This window comes from Pan paniscus, chromosome 1 (genome assembly GCF_029289425.2).
Source record: "Pan paniscus chromosome 1, NHGRI_mPanPan1-v2.0_pri, whole genome shotgun sequence".
In the NCBI taxonomy this organism is placed as follows: domain Eukaryota; kingdom Metazoa; phylum Chordata; class Mammalia; order Primates; family Hominidae; genus Pan; species Pan paniscus.
In genome coordinates this window covers 37,970,471-37,993,881 of record NC_073249.2, presented here as the reverse complement: position 1 = coordinate 37,993,881, position 23,411 = coordinate 37,970,471, and the positions used below count along the sequence as shown (strand labels likewise).

Sequence of the window (23,411 nt, the reverse complement as noted above, 5' to 3'; positions counted from 1 at the left end):
CTGGCACCCAAGCCACAAGACTTTTCACTTTTCCCTCCCCTTTTCACAAGCAAAAGAGTCTCTTCCCATGGCCACCATCGTCCCAGGCCTACAGCATGTACTTCTGGCCACCACTGATGTTCACTCAAGGGCCAGGGGCTCTTCAGTCATCTTGTAGTGAATGCTTCCAGGCCTGGATTCTCCCCTCAGGGCAGTAGGCTCCCCCTGTGGCCCAGGGTAGGTCCAGAAATGCCATCCAAGAGCCAACGCCTGGAATCAGGGACTCCAAGAGCCCACCTGGTACTCTACCCCACTTTGGCCAAGGTGGTACCTGAAGTTCCAAGACGGAGTCCCCTTTACTCCTCCCTCTCCATTTCTTAAGCTGGCATCTCTCCCTATAGCCACTACAGCTGGATAATGTGCCAGGTCACACCTGAAGCCAGCACATCTCTAGGTCTCACCCAAGGCCCATAGCAAGTACTGCTTGGGCATCACAGCTGATTATTCAGGGCCCAAGGACTCTTTTGTTAGTATGCGATTAGTCCTGCCAGGACTGGGTCCTTCACTTTAAGGCAGCACGTTCCCTTCTGGCCCATGGCATGTCTAGAAATGTTATCTGGGAGCTAGGGCCTGTAATGGAGGCCTTGGAACTCTTGATTGGTCCCCTATCCTACCGTGGTTGAACTTGTATCCAAGTTGCAAGACAAAAATTCTCTTTACTCTTCTCTCTCCTCTCCTCAAGGAGAGGGAAGGAGTCTCTCCTGGAGCTGCAAGCAGCCATACCTGGGGTTGGGGGAGGGGTGGTACAAGCATTCCCTTGGCTACCACAGCTGGTATGTAACTTGGTTGCATGCCCCACAAGTCCACTGACTCCAACCCCAGGACAGCACCAGGACTTGCAGTCCTTGTGGCCTAAACTGCCTTTGAAGTTTATGACCCCAGAGTTCTTTAGCCTGTGTGGTAGGGCTTGCTATAACTTAGGTTCTGACCCTGGGATGAGTAATTTGCCTCTGGCTAGAGCTTGTCTAAACACCAGGGTAAGTTCTACCCGGTGTTGCTTTGTGCTGTGACATGGAAGCACTGAGTTCCAGAGCAAAGTCCCACAATCGCCGCACTTTACCTTCCCCAAGTGCGTATAATGTCTCTCCATGCCACATGGCCGTTGCCAGTGGGGATGAAGGAGGAGAGGCATCAGCAATTCAAGACTGTCTCTTTTGAGACTCCGTCTCAAAAAAAAAAAAAAACAAAAAGAATCCAGTTTTTTGACCAACTTCTGTTTTTGACCTTTAATCTTGAAGTAGTTATCCTATCTAGGCCTCTATTTCTTCATCTAGCCTATGAGACACCTGGACTGGAATTTAGAAGATACTTATTCTGTAAGACTTACACTATATTTTCCCTCTTGATTGTAAGATAAACTTTTTGTTATTACTTCACTTCTTTTACAATATTCCATTGGTAATATCTAAGCTTTATTTTAGGATAATATAGAAATTAAAATTAAAAATCCAAATATACTTTGATTCATCCTGTTATGATGAAAAGAAAGTATAGGCCATAATGCATAATGATATTTAACAGGAATACTTGAGAGGAAATAGTCTTTTTGCCACCAAGTATTTTGAGAATTTATGTTAGTCATTACCGTCCTCAATAGGATAAAGGAGAAAGGTCCAAATAATATTTACATTTCAGGGAATTCAGTAGTACAAGTAAGAAAAACCTTAGGTTGGTGGACAAAGGTCTTATTTAAGTGCATATTTGCTCTATTTCTTCTAATCATGACTAAAATACTTCTTTAAATGTTTGCCAAGTAATGGAAGAAGTTTTCTTAGTAAGTATTTACTACCAAGAATTTGTTTAATAGTCCTGAAGATAAATTTTAACTCTGATAGCTACCAAGTTTCTGCCATATATACATGCCTTATCATGCCATACATGTTATAAAAATTGTATTTGCTCATTTAAGCTATAAAAGGAATTTACCAACTGTATCATTCATGGTCCAATTAGGAAAACAGAATTTATCAAATCACTAAATTAGAAAAAAACAACTGAAACACAACTCAAAGGAAAGCAGAATAAAGGAAATAACACAGATAAAAACCTTAGTGACTTAAGAGACAGGAAGAATATACATCTAATAATTGGGTTTTTCAAAAATCCCAAAAAACTGATTAAATCTTTAACAATCTAATAAAAATAAATAAAGGAGATATGAACAAAAGTAAAAAGGGGCTACATCAACAGATACATAGCTTAAAAAACTTACAATTATATGAACAACTCTGTGCATATGGGTATGAATCTGTGTCCACAAAATTATGCAAGAAATGTTACTGTAATTTTCTATGAATCATCTTTATTTTTATTTTTATTCTTTTTGAGATGGAGTCTCACTCCGTCACCCAGGCTAGAGTGCAGTGGCGCGATCTTGGCTCACTGCAGACTCCGCCTCCCGGGTTCAAGCGATTCACCTGCATCAGCCTCCCGAGTAGCTGGGATTATAGGCGCCCACCACTGCGCCTAGCTAATTTTTGTATTTTTAGTAGAGATGGGATTTCACCATGTTAGCCAGGCTGGTCTCAAATTTCTGACCTCGTGATCCACCCGCCTCAGCCTTCCAAAGTGCTGGGATTACAGGCGTGAGCCACCGCGCCCGGCTTACTTTCTTTTTGAAGTCTCCGTTCATTGGAGGGGGACGGAAACCTGATCTCAGTCAGTTTGTAGTTTCATAGTTTGAGTCTGATTTTGAAGTGGGGGTGATCTCTGTGTTACCAAGACAAGTACCAAGATGAGTACAAGGGAGAAGGTACTCATATTCACCTAGTCCTCAATGTTATCTGTTCATGCAGGTATCTTCTGAGATGTCCATCATCCTTTCTGGTCCTCAGTCATTGGTCCACACCATTTGCCACTAAGATATTGTCATTCCTGTTTGTCTGGTACCTTCAGGTATGTTCTCTCTTTTATTCCATGTTACATGTAGGGGCATATACATAATTCTTCTCCTTCACTGCTATGCTGACATATGAAATGCAAGGCTACTACTTAAAGCCTGGTCAGCATAGTCTTATCTCCCAGTCGTTTCTTCTCTGGTATCATATTATTAACCCAAGGTTCAGGATTTAACCCTCCTCGTCTCCCTGCCTTAGAGCCCTCATGTTTGTATGGACTTTTACTGCTTCTTTGCTACTCCATGAATCAGGGCAGAGGATTCATTTTTTAAGGATCTGTCAATTTCTGTACTCTTATCCCTTTCCCACCATATTGTCTTCTTCCTCAGTCTGGGGAAATTTCTTTCTAGGCTTGTTATAACTTGGGGTGGGGTTACAGGGAGATAAGAAAGCCCAGTTCTTTTTAGTTATGTTTCTCCCAAATATTTTATGTATATATGGAACTTTCTCTATTCCCATAAAGGCTTACAGTTTTAGAAATAAAGTTTATGCATACATCATTTTTCTGTTTTTAAATCTGGTTTTTTTCTCCGCCAAAGCAGTGAGCTCATAGCTATCTAGCTGACTAAAGGGAGTATGGAAGGAAAGGGCAAGGAAAAAGTGAATTAATACAAGAAAAATAAGTTAATATTTCAAAAATATTGTCCTGCCATATAAAAACTTGTTAAGATGACAGAATTTGTGGAATAATACTTGCTAATATTTATCATGCACTTGCTCTGTTTTAGGTACTATTCTAAGAATTTTATATGTATCAGCTAATCACAACAACAAAATTCAATAGAAAAATATTTAACAAAATTAAAATACTCTGATTTTACAGATAAGGAAACTGAGATACAGAGGGGTGAATAATTTGACCAATATTTTTTCAGTAGTGTCAGAGCTTATATTTAAGCCCAAGCAGTTACTCTCTTAACTATGTCACTGGTCCTTGAATGACTCCCCCACCCTCGCGGGTATGGATCTGGTTGTTATAAAGACTAAGGAGAGTTACTGACATTTAGTGGATAGGGGCCCAAAATATTAAATGTCCTGTAGTATGAGTGATGGTCCTAAAAAATGAAGAACTGACCCAGGCTGGGCACAGTGGCTCATGCCTGTAGCCCTAGCACTTTGAAAGACTGAGGCAGGAAGATTGCTTGAGGCCCTTCCCCCCACCCCACAACAGTCCCCGGTGTGTGATCTTCCCCTTCCTGTGTCCATGTGTTCTCATTGTTCAATTCCCACCTATGAGTGAGAACATGCGGTGTTTGGTTTTTTGTCCTTGTGATAGTTTGCTGAGAATGATGGTTTCCAGCTTCATCCATGTCCCTACAAAGGACATGAACTCATCCTTTTTTATGGCTGCATAGTATTCCATGGTGTATATGTGCCACATTTTCTTAATCCAGTCTATCATTGTTGGACATTTGGGTTGGTTCCAAGTCTTTGCTATTGTGAATAGTGCCGCAATAAACATACGTGTGCATGTGTCTTTATAGCAGCATGATTTATAATCCTTTGGGTATATACCCAGTAATGGGATGGCTGGGTCAAATGGTATTTCTAGTTCTAGATCCCTAAGGAATCACCACACCGACTTCCACAATGGTTGAACTAGTTTACAGTCCCACCAACAGTGTGAAAGTGTTCCTATCTCTCCACATCCTCTCCAGCACCTGTTGTTTCCTGACTTTTTAATGATCACCATTCTAACTGCTGTGAGATGGTATCTCATTGTGGTTTCGATCTGCATTTCTCTGATGGCCAGTGATGGATGAGCATTTTTTCATGTGTCTGTTGGCTGCATAAATGTCTTCTTTTGAGAAGTGTCTGTTCATATCCTTCACCCACTTTGTGATGGGGTTGTTTTTTCTTGTAAATTTGTTTGAGTTCATTGTAGATTCTGGATATTAGCCCTTTGTCAGATGAGTAGATTGCAAAAATTTTCTCCCATTCTGTAAGTTGCCTGTTCATTCCGATGGTAGTTTCTTTTGCTGTGCAGAAGCTCTTGATTTTAATTAGATCCCATTTGTCAATTTTGGCTTTTGTTGCCATTGCTTTTGGTGTTTTAGACATGAAGTCCTTGCCCATGCCTATGTCCTGAATGGTATTGCCTAGGTTTTCCTCTAGGGTTTTTATGGTTTTAGGTCTAACATTTAAGTCTTTAATCCATCTTGAATTAATTTTTGTATAAGGTGTAAGGAAGGGATCCAGTTTCAGCTTTCTACATATGGCTAGGCAGTTTTCCCAGCACCATTTATTAAATAGGGAGTCCTTTCCCCATTGCTTGTTTTTGTCAGGTTTGTCAAAGATCAGATGGTTGTAGATATGCAGCATTATTTCTGAGGGCTCTTTTCTGTTCCATTGGTCTATATCTCTGTTTTGGTACCAGTACCATGCTGTTTTGGTTACTGTAGCCTTGTAGTATAGTTTGAAGTCAGGTAGCATGATGCCTCCGGCTTTGTTCTTTTGGCTTAGGATTGACTTGGCGATGCAGGCTCTTTTTTGGTTCCACATGAACTTTAAAGTAGTTTTTTCCAATTCTTTGAAGAAAGTCATTGGTAGCTTGATGGGGATGGCATTGAATCTATAAATTACCTTGGGCAGTATGGCCATTTTCACGATACTGATTCTTCCTACCCATGAGCATGGAATGTTCTTCCATTTGTTTGTATCCTCTTTTATTTCATTGAGCAGTGGTTTGTAGTTCTCCTTGAAGAGGTCCTTCACATCCCTTGTAAGTTGGATTCCTAGGTATTTTATTCTCTTTGAAGCAATTGTGAATGGGAGTTCACTCATGATGTGGCTCTCTGTCTACTATTGGTGTATAAGAATGCTTGTGATTTTTGCACATTGATTTTGTATCCTGAGACTTTGCTGAAGTTGCTTATCAGCTTGAGATTTTGGGCTGAGACAATGGGGTTTTCTAGACATACAATCATGTCATCTGCAAACAGGGACAATTTGACTTCCTCTTTTCCTAATTGAATACCCTTTATTTCCTTCTCCTGCCTGATTGCCCTGGCCAGAACTTCCAACACTATGTTGAATAGGAGTGGTGAGAGAGGGCATCCCTGTGTTGTGCCAGTTTTCAAAGGGAATGCTTCCAATTTTTGCCCATTCAGTATGATATTGGCTGTGGGTTTGTCATAGATAGCTCTTATTATTTTGAGATATGTCCCATCAATACCTAATTTATTGAGAGTTTTTAGCATGAAGAGTTGTTGAATTTTGTCAAAGGCCTTTTCTGCATCTATTGAGAGAATCATGTGGTTTTTGTCTTTGGTTCTGTTTATATGTTGGATTACATTTATTGATTTGAGTTTGTTGAACCAGCCTTGCATCCCAGGAATGAAGCCCACTTGATCATGGTGGATAAGCTTTTTGATGTGCAGCTGGATTCGGTTTGCCAGTATTTTATTGAGGATTTTTGCATTGACGTTCATCAAGGATATTGGTCTAAAATTCTCTTTTTTGGTTGTGTCTCTGCCAGGCTTTGGTATGAGGATGATGCTGGCCTCATAAAATGAGTTAGGGAGGACTCCCTCTTTTTCTATTGATTGGAAAAGTTTCAGAAGGAATGGAACCAGCTCCTCCTTGTACCTCTGGTAGAATTCGGTTGTCAATCCATCTGGTCCTGGATTTTTTTTGGTTGGTAAGCTATTAGTTATTGCCTCAATTTCAGAGTCTGTTATTGGTCTATTCAGGGATTCAACTTCTTCCTGGTTTAGTCTTGGGAGAGTGTATGTGTCGAGAAATTTATCCATTTCTTCTAGATTTTCTAGTTTAGTTGCGTAGAGGTGTTTATAGTATTCTCTGATGGTAGTTTGTATTTCTGTGGGATTGGTGGAGATATCCCCTTTGTCATTTTTTATTGCATCTATTTGATTCTTCTCTCTTTTCTTCTTTATTAGTCTTGCTAGCGGTCTATCAATTTTGTTGATCTTTTCAAAAAACCAGCTCCTGGATTCATTGATTTTTTGAAGGGTTCTTTGTGTCTCTATTTCCTTCAGTTCTGCTCTGATCTTAGTTATTTCTTGCCTTCTGCTAGCTTTTGAATGTGTTTGCTTTTGCTTCTCTAGTTCTTTCAGTTGTAATGTTAGGGTGTCAATTTTAGATCTTTCCTGCTTTCTCTTGTGGGCATTTAGTGCTATAAATTTCCCTCTACACACTGCTTTGAATGTGTCCCAGCGATTCTGGTATGTTGTGTCTTTGTTCTCATTGGTTTCAAAGAACATCTTTATTTCTGCCTTCATTTCGTTATGTACCCAGTAGTCATTCAGGAGCAGGTTGTTCAGTTTCCATGTAGTTGAGCGGTTTTGAGTGAGTTTCTTAATCCTGAGTTCTAGTTTGATTGCACTGTGGTCTGAGAGACAGTTTGTTATAATTTCTGTTTTACATTTGCTGAGGAGTGCTTTACTTCCAACTATGTGGTCAGTTTTGGAATAGGTGTGGTGTGGTGCTGAAAAGAAGGTATATTCTGTTGATTTGGGGTGGAGAGTTTCTGTAGATGTCTATTAGGTCTGCTTGGTGCAGAGCTGAGTTCAATTCCTGGATATCCTTGTTAACTTTCTGTCTCATTGATCTGTCTAATGTTGACAGTGGGGTGTTAAAGTCTCCCATTATTATTGTGTGGGAGTGTAACTCTCTTTGTAGGTCACTAAGGACTTGCTTTATGAATCTGGGTGCTCCTGTATTGGGTGCGTATATATTTAGGATAGTTAGTTCTTCTTGTTGAATTGATCCCTTTACCGTTATGTAATGGCCTTCTTTGTCTCTTTTGATCTTTTTGGTTTAAAGTCTGTTTTATCAGAGACTAGGATTGCAACCCCTGCCTTTTTTTTGTTTTCCATTTCCTTAGTAGATCTTCCTCCATCCCTTTATTTTGAGCCTATGTGTGTCTCTGCACGTGAGATGGATTTCCTGAATACAGCACACTGATGGGTCTTGACTCTTTATCCAATTTGCCAGTCTGTGCCTTTTAATTGGAGCATTTAGCCCATTTACATTTAAGGTTAGTATTGTTATGTGTGAATTTGATCCTGTCATTATGATGTTAGCTGGTTATTTTGCTCGTTAGTTGATGCAGTTTCTTCCTAGCATCGATGGTCTTTAAAACATGGCATGTTTTTGCAGTGGCTGGTATTGGTCATTCCTTTCCATGTTTAGTGCTTCCTTCAGGAGCTCTTTTAGGGCAGGCCTAGTGGTGACAAAATCTCTCAGCATTTGCTTGTCTGTAAAGGATTTTATTTCTCCTTCACTTATGAAGCTTAGTTTGGCTGGATATGAAATTCTGGGTTAAAAATTCTTTTCTTTAAGAATGTTGAATATTTGCTCCCACTCTCTTCTGGCTTGTAGAGTTTCTGCTGAGAGATGAGCTGTTAGTCTGATGGGCTTCCCTTTGTGGGTAACCAGACCTTTCTCTCTGGCTGCCCTTAACATTTTTTCCTTCATTTCAACTTTGGTGAATCTGACAATTATGTGTCTTGGAGTTGCTTTTCTCGAGGAGTATCTTTGTGGCGTTCTCTGTATTTCCTGAATTTGAATGTTGGCCTGCCTTGCTAGATTGGGGAAGTTCTCCTGGATAATATCCTGCAGAGTGTTTTCCAACTTGGTTCCATTCTCCCCATCACTTTCAGGTACACCAATTAGACGTAGATTTGGTCTTTTCACATAGTCCCATATTTCTTGGAGGCTTTGTTCGTTTCTTTGTATTCTTTTTTCTCTAAACTTCTCTTCATGCTTCATTTCATTCATTTTATTTGCTGATACCCTTTCTTCCAGTTGATTGCATCGGTTACTGAGGCTTGTGCATTTGTCACGTAGTTCTCGTGCCGTGGTTTTCAGCTCCATCAGGTACTTTAAGGACTTCTCTCCATTGATTATTCTAGTTATCCATTTGTCTAAGTTTTTTTCAAAGTTTTTAACTTCTTTGCCATTGGTTTGAACTTCCTCCTTTAGCTCGGAGTAGTTTGATCTTCTGAAAACTTCTTCTCTCAACTTGTCAAAGTCATTCTCCATCCAGCTTTGTTCCGTTGCTGGTGAGGAGCTGCGTTCCACTGGAGAAGGAGAGAGGCTCTGATTTTTAGAGTTTCCGGTTTTTCTGCTCTGTTTTATCCCCATCTTTGTGGTTTTATCTAGCTTTGGTCTTTGATGATGGTGACGTACAGATGGGTTTTTGGTGCGGATGTCCTTTCTGTTTGTTAGTTTTCCTTCTAATAGTCAGGACCCTCAGCTGCAGGTCTGTTGGAGTTTACTGGAGGTCCACTCCAGACCCTGTTTGCCTGGGTGTCAGCAGCGGTGGCTGCAGAACAGCGGATATTAGTGAACCGCAAATGCTGCTGCCTGATTGTTCCTCTGGAAGTTTTGTCTCAGAGGAGTACCCAGCCGTGTGAGGTGTCAGTCCGCCCCTACTGGGGGGTGCCTCCCAGTTAGGCTACTCAGGGATCAGGGACCCTCTTGAGGAGGCAGTCTGCCCGTTCTCAGATCTCAAACTACGTGCTGGGAGAACCACTACTCTCTTCAAAACTGTCAGACAGGGACATTCAAGTCTGCAGAGGTTATTGCGTCTTTTGTTTGTCTGTGCCCTGCCCCCAGAGGTGGAGCCTACAGAGGCAGGCAGGCCTCCTTGAGCTGTGGTGGGCTCCACCCAGTTCAAGCTTCCTGGAGGCTTTGTTTACCTACTCAAGCTTAAGCAATGGCGGGCGCCCCTCCCCCAGCCTTGCTGCCGCCTTGCAGTTTGATCTCAGACTGCTGTGCTAGCAATGAGTGAGGCTCCGTGGGCATAGGACCCTCCAAGCCACGTGTGGGATATAATCTCCTGGTGTGCCGTTTGTGAAGCCCATTGGAAAAGCGCAGTATTAGGGTGGGAGTGACCCGATATTCCAGGTGCCATCTGTCACCCCTTTCTTTGACTAGGAAAGGGAATTCCCTGACCCCTTGAACTTCCCGGGTGAGGTGATGCCTCGCCCTGCTTCGGCTCAAGCTCAGTGCACTGCACCCACTGTCCTGCACCAACTGTCCAGCACTCCCCTGTGAGATGAACCTCGTACCTCAGTTGGAAATGCAGAAATCACCTGTCTTCTGTGTCGCTCACGCTGGGAGCTGTAGACTGGAGCTGTTCCTATTCCAATAAAATTGTTCTTTAATCAACACAATTGATAAACCTTTAGCTATTCTGAGCAAGGGAAAAATACAGAGAAAAGACACAAATACCAAAGGTAAGAGTAAAAGATAGGACATCACTACCAACTCTATAGAAGTTAAAAGTATTATAAGGGAATATTATGAATGACTTTATGTCAACAAATTAGACAACTTAAATGGCCAAATTACTAGAAAGATGCAAATTAACAAAACTGATTCAAGAAGAAGGGGGAAATATCAATAGGACAATAATAAATGAAGAAAAGTAATGTGACTAAAATGAATTGGTAATTAGAAATCTTTTCAAAAGGGAAAACCCAGGCCTGGATGGCTTCTTTTAAGGAAGAAAAATTACCAATCCTACAGTATTTTGGGGGGGAAATAAAAAGGAAACAATTTGTAACACATTTTATGAGACCAATATTACTCAGATATCAAAACCAGGCGAACACATCACAAGGAAGGAAAATTGCAGACAAGTATTCTTCATGAACATGTATACAGAATTCCTTAATGAAATATTAGGTAACAGAATCCAGCAACATTTGAGAAGGATTAGGCAACAGAATGAGACCATGCCAATAAAAAAATAAAAAGAAGTCTGGGCATGGTAGCTCACTCCTGTAATCCTAGCACTTTGGGAGGCCGAGGCAGGCAGATTGCTTGAGACCAGGAATTCGAGACCAGCCTGAGCAACATGGTAAAACCCCATCTCTACTAAAAATACAAAAATTAGCTGGGTGTGGTTGTGCATGCCTGTAATCCCAGCTTCTTGGGAGGCAGAGGCACTAGAATTGCTTAAACCTGGGAGGCGGAAGTTGCAGTGAGCCAAGATCTCATGTTGCTGCACTCCAGCCTGGGCAACAGAGTAAGACTCTGCCTCAAAAAAAAAGAAAAAAGAAAATGATTATATACCATATTCCAGGAGTACAAGGATGGTTTAGTACTCCAAAATCAATTAATGTAATATGCCACTTTAATAACGGAAAACCATGTCGTCATCCTAGTAAACACATAAAATTTGTTTGATGAAATGTAACTTCCATTAATGATAAAATTCTCAACACACTAGGCATGGAAGAGAACTTCCTAAACTTCATAAAGAGTATCTACAAAAGACCCACAGCCAACATTATGCTTAATGGTGAAAGACAATGTTTTCTCACACTTCAGCGTGTACTTGAAATTCTAGCTAGTGCAGTAAGGCAAGAAAAATTAAGTTATATTGGAAAGAAAATAACTAAAACTTTATTTGCAGACATAGAAAATCCAAAGTAATCTGAATAAATTACTAGCACTAATAAACAAGTTTAGCAAGATCACTATTCAGAAATCATATCTATATATGTTAGTAATACTCACCTAAACCAAAATTATAAAAACAATTCCAAGACCAGAAGTGGTGGCTTATGCCTGTAATCCCAGCACTTTGGGAGACTAAGATGGATGAATTCTGAGGTCAGAATTTCAAGACCAGCCTGGCCAACGTGGCGAAACCCTGTCTCTACTAAAAGTACAAAAATTAGCCAGGTGTGGTGGTGCACACCTGTAATCTCAGCTACTCAGGTGGCTGAGGCATGAGAACGGCTTGAACCCAGGAGGTGGAGGTAGAAGTGAGCCGAGATCGTGCCACTGCACTCCAGCCTGGGTGATAGAGTGATACTCTGTATCAAAAAATAAATAAAAATAAAAATAATTCCATTCCCAGTAGTGTCAGAAAGAATAAAATACATAGCAATAAACTTAGCAAAATAAGTGCAAAACGTGTACACTTCTGAAAGAAACTAAAGATCTAAGTTAAGTTGAGAGATACTCCATGTTCATGTATATTGTTAAGTATATTGTTAAGATAGCAATTTTATCCTAATTAATCTGTAGATTCAATGCCCTCCCTACTAAAATCACATCAGGCTTAAAAAAAAAATAAATTGACAGACTGATTCTAAAATGTATATGGAATTCAAAAGTCTTAAAATAGTCAATGCAATTTGGAAAAAGAACAAAGATTAAGGACTTACACTACCCAGTTTTAAAACTTATGAAGCAACAGTAATCACAGCAATGTGCTGTTGGCTTAAGGATAGATAACAGACTAACGAAACAGAATTGGAAGTCCAGGATAAAACCCTTACATTTATGGTCAGTTGACTTTTGACAAAAGCGTCAAGATAATTCAGTGGGGGAAATGATAATTTTTTCAACAGATGGTGCTGGGACAATTATACATCCATATGCAAAAAAAATTATCTCATGCCATGTGCAAAATTTAACTCTAAATGGATCATAGACTTACATATAAGAGCTAAATAAAGTTTCTAGAAAGTGGCAAGGAGAAAATTTTTGTGACTTTGGGTTAGACAGGTATTTCTTGGATATGACAACAAAAACATGATCCACAAGAGAATGGAATTAATAAATTGAACTTCATCAAAATAGAAAAAATTCTGCTCTTCAAAAGGCACCATTAAGTGGAATTAAAAGACAAGTCATAGACTGGGAAAAATATTTGCAAATCTTATATGTAATAGAGGACTTTTATCTGAATATATAAAGAACTCTTATAATTTTATAGTAAGATAATCCAGTTTTTTAAATGGGATAAAAAAACATTTAAAAATTAGTATTTATTATGTTTTAACTAAAGAACAGTTTTCTTTATACAATGGCTTATATATACATGAAAAGATGCTTCATAGCATTAGCCTTTAGGGAAATGCAAATTAAAACCACAATGAGATGTCACTACACACCCACTACAATAATAAAATAAAAAAGATTGCCAATACCAAGTGTTGGTGAGGGTGAGGAAGAATCAGAACCCTCATACATTGCTCGTGGGAACATAAAATGATACAGTCACTTTGAAAAACAGTTTGGCCATTTCTTAAACAGTTAAAAATATACCTGCAGTTTTATTTCTACATATCCACCCCTATACCCCCAAAACATATGTCTACACAAAGGCTTATTGTGAATGTTCATAGGAGCATTATATGTAATAGGCAAAAACTGGAAACAGTTCAGATGTCTATCAGCTGGTGAGTAGATAACCACAATATGGTATATACATGTAATGGAATATCATTCAGCAATAAAACATAGGCTACTGATACATGCTGCAGATGGATGAACCTTAAAAACATCATATGAAGTGAAAGAAGTCAGACACAAAAGACTAGTATTGTTTGATTCCATTTGTATAAAATTTTTAGGATGGGCAAATCTGTGGAGCCCAGTGATGACCTGGGCTTGAGTCTGTGAGGTGTCAAAGTGGGGACTTGTTGCATATGGGCAGAGAGAACTTTTCTTCTTCTTCTTCTTCTTTTCTTTTTTGAGATGGCCTCACTCTGTCGCCCAGGCTGGAGTGCAGTGGCGCAATCACAGCACACTGCAATCTCAACCTCCTGGGCTCAAGTAGTCCTCCCACCTCAGCCTCCCATATCTGGTACCACAGGCATTTGCCACCACACCCAGCTAATTTTTGTATTTTTTGTAGAGACAAGGTTCCACCATGTTGCCTAGGCTGGTCTCAAACTCCTGGGCTCAAGCGATCTGCCTGCCTCAGCCCTCCACATTGCTGAGATTAATGATGTGAGCCACTGCACCCAGCCTAGAAGGGAACTTTTTATGCTGATGGAAATGTTCTGAAACTGGATTGCAGTAATGGTTGCACAACTCTGAATTTTACTAAAAAATCATTGAATACTTAGGGTAAATTTTATTATATACATACTATGCCTCCACAAAAGTATAAAAAAGAAGACACATCAAATACTAATAAAATAAATATAACAAAATACAGTAATTAAAATGTAAAATAACAGAATTTTTCTTACTAGTATCAGTATAGTGATTCTTAAATTATTTTTATTGTAAGATTGAGCAAATGAATAAACGTGAAGTGGTTGAAAACACCAGGGTTTTCACTGTGGAAGAAGGAAGACACAAATACGGAATGGAGGAAGACAAAGAAGAACCTGTGGGACTTGATCGAGATTTGAAATTAATCAATTTAAACTTAGGATTTCTAGAATATTTCCTACCTCTGTAGCTGAAAGGGTCTAGAAATAGTGGTACCCTAATAGCAATGAAGACACCTAGTGTTCAGTTCATGGTTTCTAAATACCATTCTCTACTAAAAGGAGCTAGTACTCCTTGGTTACTCCTTGGTAAAATGGCTGGCTCTAAGGCTAAGTCAAGAAAGTGAACACAGAGAAAAAGAATAATTTTGTAGTGGTGGAGAAGCCTTGTAGACATTACTGAATCAAGTGATCAAAATTAGCATTATCAATAATGAGACAAATCAAAATTGTGTGACTCCTGTTGGGATGCATTGAGAAGAACACAGCATCACTGATGTGATATTCCTGCCAAAGATGTTGTCCTAGTTCAGAGTGCTATAACAAATTACCATGGGCTGGGTGGCTTAAACAACATACTTTTATTTCTCACACTTCTGGAGGCTGAAAATGCAAGATCAGGGTGCCAGGGTGATTCTGTTCTTTGTGAATGCCCTTTTCCTGGTTTACAGAAGGTGGTTTTCTTGCTGTCTCAAATGACAGAAAGAGAGCTAGCTATTCTTTTTATAAGGACACTAACCTCTTTCATGAGGGCTCCACCCTCCTGACCTAATTACCTTGCAAAGCTGCCACCTCCAGGCCGGGCGCCATGGCTCACACCTGTAATCCCAGCAGTTTGGGAGGCCGAGGCGGGCGGATCACTTGAGGTCAGGAGTTCAAGACCAGTCTGGCCAACATGGTGAAACCCCATCTCTAATAAAAATACAAAAATTAGCCGGGTGTAATCCCAGCTACTCAGGAGGCTGAGGCAGGAGAATGGCTTGAACCCAGGAGGTGGAGGTTGTGTTGAGCTCAGATTGCATCACTGCACTCCAGCCTGGGCGGCAGAGCGAGACTCCATCTCAAAAAAAAAAAGCCACCTCCAAATAGCATCATATTGGATTAGAGTTTCAGTGTATGAATTTTGGGAGGTGACACAGAAAATTCATTCCATTGCAGATCCATAACCTAAATCTAATAATGAGAAATCATTATACATGCCTAAATTGAGAGACATTCTACAAAACAACTGGTCTGTAATCTTCAAAACTGTCATCATTAAAGTCAAGGTAAAACTGAAGAACTGTTCCAGATTGAAGGAGATTAAAGAGACATGCCATTTAAATGCAGTGCCTGATTCTGACCTGAGTCCTTTAGCTATAAAGGACATCAATCTTTTATCTATAAAGGACTTGGAAAACTTGGATGCTGTTTGAAAATTAGATGATAGTAATGTATTAGTGTGAATTTCCTGATTTTGACCTCAAATTGTGGTTACATAGGAGAATGTCCTTGTTTGTTGGATGACAACTTACTGGAAATACTGTATTTGCAACTTTTCTGTAAGTTTTAGATTGGGGAAATACTAAAAGCATTCCTGTTACAGTCAAAAACAAGAAAAGGACATCTGCTATCTCTTGTTTTGAAGATACCAGCAAATTCAATTAAACAAAAATGCCCAGCCACATCAATTAGGCAAGAGAAAGAAATAAAGGACATCCATATTGGAAAGGAAGAAGTCAAGTTATCCTTGTTTGCAAACAACATGATCTTAAATTTAGAAAAGCCCAAAGACTCCACCAAAAACTCTTAGAACCGACAAATGAATTTAGTAAAATCATAGGACACAAAATCAGCATGCAAAAATCAGGAGTGTTTCTATATGCTAACAGCAATCAGCCTGAAAAAGAAATAAAGAAATCAATCTCATTTACAATAGCTACAAAAAATAAAATACCTAGGAATAAATGTAACTAAAGAAAAAAGAAGTAAAATATCTCTACAAAGAAAACTATAAGACACCAATGAAAGAAATTAAAGGTGACCAAAAAAATGAGAGATATCCCATGCTCTGGAATGGAAGAATTAATATTGTTTGAATGTCTATACTACCCAGAGTGAGTTATAGACTCAGTGTAATCCCTATCACAGTACCGGTGATATTTTTCACAGAAATAGAAAAAAAAAATCCTGAAATTCATATGAATAGCTAAATGATCCTGAGCAAAAAGAAAAAAGAAGGAGGCATCACACTACCTGATTTCAAATTATACTATAAAGCTATAGTAACCAAAACAGTATGGTACTGTAAAAACAGACACACAGACCAATGGAACAGAATAGAGAACCCAAGAAGAAATCCATGTACTTCTAGCCAACTCATTTTCAACAACGGTAACAAGAACATCCAATGGGAAAAAGGTAGTCTCTTTTATAAATGATACTGGGGCTGGGCATAGTGGCTCATACCTGTAATTTCAGCACTTTGGGAAGCCAGGGAAAGAGGATTGTTTGAGGCCTGGAGTTCAAGACCAGCCTGGGAAACATAGTGAGACCCCCATCTCTACAAAAAATTAAATATTAGCTGGGCATGGTGGTGTGTGCTTCTGGTCCCAGATACTTGGGAGGCTGAGGTGGAAGGATCACTTGAGCTTAGGAGTTTGAGGCTACAGTGAGCGGTGCGTGTCCCTCTGTACTTCAGCCTGGGCAACAGAGTGGGATCATTCTTAAAAAATAAAAATAAGTAAATAAATCGTGCTGGGAGAACTGGATATCCATGTGCAGAAGAATGAAACTAGATCCCCATCTTTTACCATATAAAAAAATCACCTTAGCTGGGCACGGTGGCTCACACCTGTAATCCCAGCACTTTGAGAGGCTGAGGTGGGCAGATCACAAGGTCAGGAGTTCGAGACCAGCGTGGCCAACATGGGGAAATCCTGTCTCTACTAAAAATACAAAAATCAGCCTGGCGTGGTGGCGGGTGCCTGTAATCCCAGCTGTGCAGGAGGCTGAGGTTGCAGTGAGCCAAGATCGTGCCATTGCACTCCAGCCTGGGTGACAAGAGCAAGACTCCATCTCAAAACAAACAAACAAAAATAGCCACAATATATAAGGAACTCAATAGCAAAAACCAAATAATCCAATTTTTAAAATGAGTGAAAGACCTGAATAAATATTTCTCAAAAGAAGGTACACAAATGGTCAACAGATATTTGGAAAAAAATGCCCAACATCACTAATCATCAAGGAAATGCAAATCAAAACCACAATGAAATACTATCTCACCCCAATTAGGATGGCTATTGCCAAAAGACAAAAAATAACATATGCTGGTAGAATGCAGAGAAAGGGGAACTCACCTACACTGTGGGAATGTAAAGTAGTACCTCCATGATGAAAAACAGTATGGAGGTTCCTCAAAAAATTAAAAATAAAACTACCATATGATCCAGCAATTTCACTGTTGGGTATATATTTAAAAGAAAGAAAATCTTAACATCAAAGAGATATCTGCAATCGGTGTTCCTATGTTTATTGCCTCACTATTCACAAATAGCCAAGGTATGGCATCATCTTAAGTGTCAATCAACGGATGAGTGGATAAAGAAAATGTGGTTATGTACATAGTGGAATATTATTTAGCTATAAAAAAGAATGAAGTCATGTTATTTGCAGCAATGTGATTTGGAACTGGAGGTCATTATATTAAGTGAAATAAGCCAGGCACAGAAAGACAAATATCACATTGTTCTCTCACATGTGGGAGCTAATAAATTGGATCTCATGGAGGTAGAGAGTAGAATCATGGCTATGAGAGGCAGGGAGGGGAAGAGTAGAGGGCAGGATGAAGAGAAGTTGGTTAAGGAGTACAAAAATACAGTTAAAAGGAATAAGTTCTGGTGTTAGTAGTACAGTAGAGAAATTACAGTTAACAATAATGTAGTTCATATTTTAAAACAGCTAGAAGAGTAGAATTGTAATATTCCCAAAACAAAGAAAAGATAAATTCTTAGGCTGGCCAGGCTTCAGTCACAACACGGTGGGGCTCCCTGGCTGCGCCCGGCCCGGCAGCTACGGGCCCAGCGCCTGTTGGCGGCGCTGAGGGGTCGCCGAGAGGGGCCCGGCGGCGTCTGCGGGGGCCGCTCCCTCCGTGGGCCGCGGGCGAGGCAGGAGCGCGGGCTCCCCCTGCCTCCGGAGCGCCGGCGGGGGACGGCGGGGCAGGAGATGTGCCTGTCCTTAGCGGCCCAGGAAGCAGCATGCACCCCGATGCGACCGACAGTGGCGGCGCCGGCCTCGGCCTCAGCCCCGCGCGGGCCGCAGGCGCCGGCGGCCGTCCTGTCTCGGGCTTCAGGGGCGAGCGGCGGCCAGAGTCCCCGGGCGACGCGGAGGCAGCAGCGGCGGCGCCGGGGGCCCCGGGCGGCCGGAGCTGGTGGAAGCCCGTGGCGGTGGCCGCACTTGCCACCGTGGCCCTCTCCTTCCTGGGGCCCGGCAGCGGGGAGGCGGCGGGGGCCGCGGGGCCGAGCTCCGTCCTGCTCAGGCTCAGCCTGTACCTGAGCTGCGCTGCGGCCACCTTCCTGCTGGGGACCCTGTTCGCCCTCGTCTGCCGGAGCCCGCGCGCCCCGCCGCCCGACTTCGCCGCCGCCTGGAGCCGGCTGGCCGCGACCTCAGCCGCCCGCCGCCCTCCTGGGAGTCCTGTGTATGGAAACTCACATGAGTCAGTTCAGTTTAGAAGGGTAGTAATTTCTCATAATATGGATAAAGCTCTGAAAGAAGTGTTCGACTACAGTTACAGAGATTGCATTCTGTCCTGGTATGGAAACCTCAGCAGAGATGAGGGACAACTTTACCATGTGCTCTTGGAAGACTTTTGGGAAATTGCCAGACAGCTGCACCACAGACTGAGTCACGTGGATGTGGTTAAAGTTGTCTGCAATGATGTTGTGAGGACTTTACTCACTCATTTCTGTGACCTGAAAGGTGCTAATGCCAGACATGAACAGCCAAGACCTTTTGTGTTGTACGCATGCTTGAGGAACTCAGATGATGAAGTAAGATTTCTACAAACGTGTTCTCGGGTTCTGGTGTTTTGTCTCCTCCCCTCAAAGGATGTGCAGTCTCTCAGCTTACCTATAATGCTTGCAGAAATTCTCACAACAAAAGTCCTGAAGCCGGTAGTGGAGTTACTGAGTAATCCAGATTACATTAACCAAATGCTGCTTGCCCAGCTGGAGTACAGAGAGCAGATGAATGAACATCACAAGAGAGCCTACACCTATGGCCCCTCTTATGAGGACTTCATCAAGCTCATTAACAGCAACTCTGATGTGGAGTTCTTGAAGCAACTAAGGTCTGTTGAAGGAACGATAGAGAAGAGTGGTAGAAGATGTGTGCTGGTCGTTTTCAACAACTGACTTTTGGGCAAGGTATCAAATTGTAGTGGAAATAATCCAAGCGACTACAATTAGCAGCTTTCCCCAACTGAAGAGGCACAAAGGTAAAGAAACTGTGGCAATGAGGGCCAGGAACATGAAGAGGTACATCAACCAACTGACTGTGGCAAAGAAGCAGTGTGAGAAGAGAATCCGAATCCTGGGAGGCCCTGCCTATGACCAGCAAGAGGATGGGGCCGTGGATGAGGGGGAAGGGCCTCAAAGCCAGAAGGTAGAACTTTATAGTTTCTTGTTTTGACCCTACCAAGTTTATTATAAATGCTGATAGAACTACATATAAAGACTTTTAACTTAAAAAAAAAAAAGAAAAATTTTTGAGGTGATAGATATGCGCTTACCCTGACTTGATAATTATAGATAGTATACATGTATCAAAATATCACATTGTGCATCTATTGATTTGGCAAATAAGCTAATAAAGAAATTTAAAAAGAAACAAAATATCACATATAGTCCCAAAATATGTATAACTATGAAATATCAATTAAAAATATTAAAACTAAATTGAGATATACATTGAAAAGGAGGGATGAAGTTACTATAATTATTAGGATGTGTGTTCTTACACCTGGACAACTCCAGAGAATCAGTTGAAAGTTTATTTCTTTAAAAATTATGGGGGGAGGGTGGAACAAAAAGGCAGAACATAGAGGAATTTGAGGACAATAAAACTATTTTATGTGATAATTGTGATGGTTAATACTCAGTGTCAACTTGACTGGATTAAAGGATGCAAAGTATTGATCTTGGCTGTGTCTGTGAGGGTATTGCCAAAGGAGGTTAACATTTGAGTCAGTGGGCTGTGAAAGATAGACCCACTCTTAATCTGGGTGGGCACAATCTAGTCAGCTGCCAGCAAGGCCAGAATGAAAAGCAGGCAGAAGAATGTGAAAAGACTAGACTGACTTAGCCTCCCAGTCTACATCTTTCTCCCATGCTGAATGCTTCCTGCCCTCGAACATTGGAGTCCAACTTCTTCAGTTTTGGGACTCAGACTGGTTTCCTTGCTCCTCAGCTTGCAGATGGCCTATTGTGGGACCTTGTGATCATGTGAGTTAATACTCCTTAGTAATACAACATATACATATGTATATATAAAATAGTATATCCTATTAGTTCTGTCCCTCTAGAGAACCCTAATACGATAATAGAATGGTAGATATATGTCATTCATTATACACTTGTCAAAACCCATAAAATTTACCACTCCAAGAATGAACCATAATGTAGATTGTGGACTTTGGGTGATGATCATCCGTTAATGCAGGGTCATCGATTATAACATATTCCATTCTCACGCTGGATGTTGATAGTGAGGGAGGCTGTGCATGTATGTGGGCAGGAAGTATATAGGAACTCTCTGTACTTTCTGCTGTGTGTATTTTGCTGTGAATCTAAAACTTCTCTAAAAAGTAAAGTTTATTTAAAAACTAATAGAATTCAGTTAGATTTCTGTGTGAAAATGTGAATTTGGAAATCAATAATCTTTACATATATTGATACCAGTTAGATTTTATGGAAAAAAATCCTATTTACAGTGGAAATTTTTAAAAGATACATAGGAATAAATTTGAGAAATATGCAAGTTATTATGAATAAATTATTTAAATACTATAATGATACGTGAAATAAATGAAAAGGCATACCATGTTCTTGGACAGGAATACTCTATATCATAAAGAGATCAACTATTTTTAGGTTAAATTTTAATGTCATTTAAATCCACCTTAAAATAAACCACAACATTTTTAGAGTAGAACTAGACAAGATTATTCTAAAGTTCTAGTTAAAAAAAAAAAAAAGCAAGAATAGATTGTTCTAATAAGGGGGAGAACTAGCCATACCAGATATTGAAAAATATGAAAAATACAAAGTTAAAATATTGAGGTATTGACACATGGCTACATGGACAGAACAGTGAAATAGCTCAGGGGAAAAAAGCAATACATACAAAATTTGGCATATAACAGTCACCTCAAATCAGTAGGGAAAAGTTGACATATTTAAAAAATAATGTTGAGACAACCAGCTATCTGCAGAAAAATTAAAGCTGAATTCATGCCTCAGCTTTATATTAGGATAGATTCCAGATGGATCAAAGATTTACATGCAAAGAAATGAAACCATAAAAGAATTGAAGAAACCATTGGAAAGTTTTGAAATCTTAATCAGAGATGATTAAGAAATATATATAGAAAGGCTTTCTATATATGTCACAAAGTCCCCAAACCCTGAGATAAACATTGATAGATTGAATACATATGTAGCCGAAGCCCAAAGACTCAGCCGTCATACTGCTAGGTATATACTCCAGAGAAACTCATGCATTTTTATATCAGTGTACCTGTACAAGAATGTTCCTGGCAGTGTTGTTCATAATTGTCAAAAAATAGAAGAAACCCAAATATCTATTAACAATAGAAAAGACAGATAAATTATAGTGTAGGTGTGTAGTAAAGAATTTCATCTTGCCCTAAGAGAAGTCTAGCCCTTGCCCTTGACTTCTGGGAATTAATCTGTAAGCCCGATGGTCTCTAAACCCAATGTCATGCTTGATAGGAGTACACTTTGAGCACCCTCTAATTTGAAAATCTGAAATACTTCAAAATCCAAAATTTTTGAACACCAGTATGACACCACAAGTGGAATATTTCACACCTGAGATTGGTCGCAGTCAAAACACAGGGATATAACACAGTTTATTCAGCAAACCCAAGGAAATAAAGACTCCGCCTCCAGCCTACTTTAGCTGCAGTATATCTTTTTTCCAGATTCCCCCATGCAAGCATGTCCACAAAAGACAATAAAATGACGTGTGCAGGCCACACACACCAAATGGCAGGTTCCCCACAGTGCCCCACATGGGGCCAAGACCTACGTGCATGACTCACTCTGGTTTTGTTTTGTTTTGCTTATTCTCTGTGGTGTAAAGATACTGTTACAAATGCCAAAAAGGCCTGCAGATACCCTTATGGGTAATAGTAATAAGAAAAATGAAGCATTTGTGTTTATGTATAACAGAGAAAGTCAAGCGGCTGGAGAAACTGGACAGTGGTGTAAATGTGAAATGTCTTACAAAAGAATAGGGTGTTGGGATCATTATATATATGACCTGAAGAAACAGAAACATGAACTGTTGAAGTTCTATGTTGAAAGGATAAAGAGAAGTCAATGAGAAAAAAGAAAAAAAAAAACACTGCATAAAGCTGAAAATGAAAGTCTCAATTGTGTATTGAAAGAGTGGATCTGCCAGCATTGCAGTTAGTGGTTTGCTGGTCATGAAACAAAGATGTATAATAATGAACTGAAAATTGAAGGGAACTGTGAATGTTCAACAGGTAATTACAGAAATGTTCAAGAAGACATGGCATTAAACTTTTAAAGATTTGTGGTGATAAAACATCTCCATGAAGCAGTGGAGAAATTTATTGGTGAGTTTGCCAAAATCATTGCTGATGAAATCTGATGCCAGAGCAAGTCTGTAATGTGGATGAAATATCACTGTTTTGGCATTATTGCCCTGGAAAGACAGTGACTACAGCTGATGACACAGCCCCTATAGAATTAAGGATGTCAAAGACAGGATAACTGCTGATATGGGCTAATGCAGTAAGCACACATTAAGTGTAAACTTGCTGTGATAGGCAAAAGCTGTGTCGTTGCTGTTTTCAGTAGGTGAATTTCTTATATGTCCATCGTTATGCTAACAAAATAGCTTGAATCACCAGGAACATCTTTTCTGATAGGTTTCACAAAAATTGTATACTAGTGGCTCAGGCTGACAGCACAGAAGCTGCACTGGGTGATGACTACAAGATTTTTAAAAATTCCTTGACAACTGTTCTGCTTATACTCTAGCTGAAGTTCTCATAAAAAATAATGTTTATGTCATGTACTTTCCCCTGAATGTGACTATTAATTCAGCCATGTGACAAGTGTGTCCTTAGATCAATGAAGAGTAAATATAAAAATGTTTTCTTGAATTGCATGCAACAGCAGTGAACAGGGGCATGGCCGTGGAAGATTTTCAGGAGTTTAGGATGAGGTTTACC

At 40.2% G+C, this 23,411-nt stretch overlaps 2 protein-coding genes across 4 annotated transcripts in view; both read left to right on the top strand.

Annotated features, from left to right (window-relative positions):
• Positions 1–23,411, top strand: part of LOC100979123 (putative uncharacterized protein encoded by LINC00467) — a 65,265-nt gene that overhangs the window by 31,105 nt on the left and 10,749 nt on the right. For 2 of the 3 annotated variants that reach the window (XM_008966810.3, XM_055108448.1), the window contains exon 5: positions 2,835–2,934. The exons of the other annotated variant lie outside the window; for it this stretch is intronic. In XM_008966810.3, coding sequence (XP_008965058.1) covers positions 2,835–2,900 — 66 coding nt within the window. In that variant the 3' untranslated portion in view covers positions 2,901–2,934. The remainder of the gene's footprint in view (positions 1–2,834; positions 2,935–23,411) is intronic. 3 annotated transcript variants of the gene reach the window in all.
• Positions 13,482–23,256, top strand: LOC117977075 (sorting nexin-25-like). The gene is made up of 2 exons (XM_034946241.3): positions 13,482–19,256; positions 19,333–23,256. Exons 1-2 carry the CDS (start codon positions 18,166–18,168, stop codon positions 19,595–19,597), a joined length of 1,356 nt encoding a protein of 451 aa, XP_034802132.3. The 5' UTR covers positions 13,482–18,165; the 3' UTR covers positions 19,598–23,256.

Bases quoted from the DNA above. Each gene is read 5' to 3' on its own strand.
- LOC117977075 (XM_034946241.3), top strand. From the start codon at position 18,166: ATGCACCCCGATGCGACCGACAGTGGCGGCGCCGGCCTCGGCCTCAGC. The intron at 19,257-19,332 runs GTCTGTTGAAGG...CTTTTGGGCAAG, and splicing joins GAGTTCTTGAAGCAACTAAG to GTATCAAATTGTAGTGGAAA.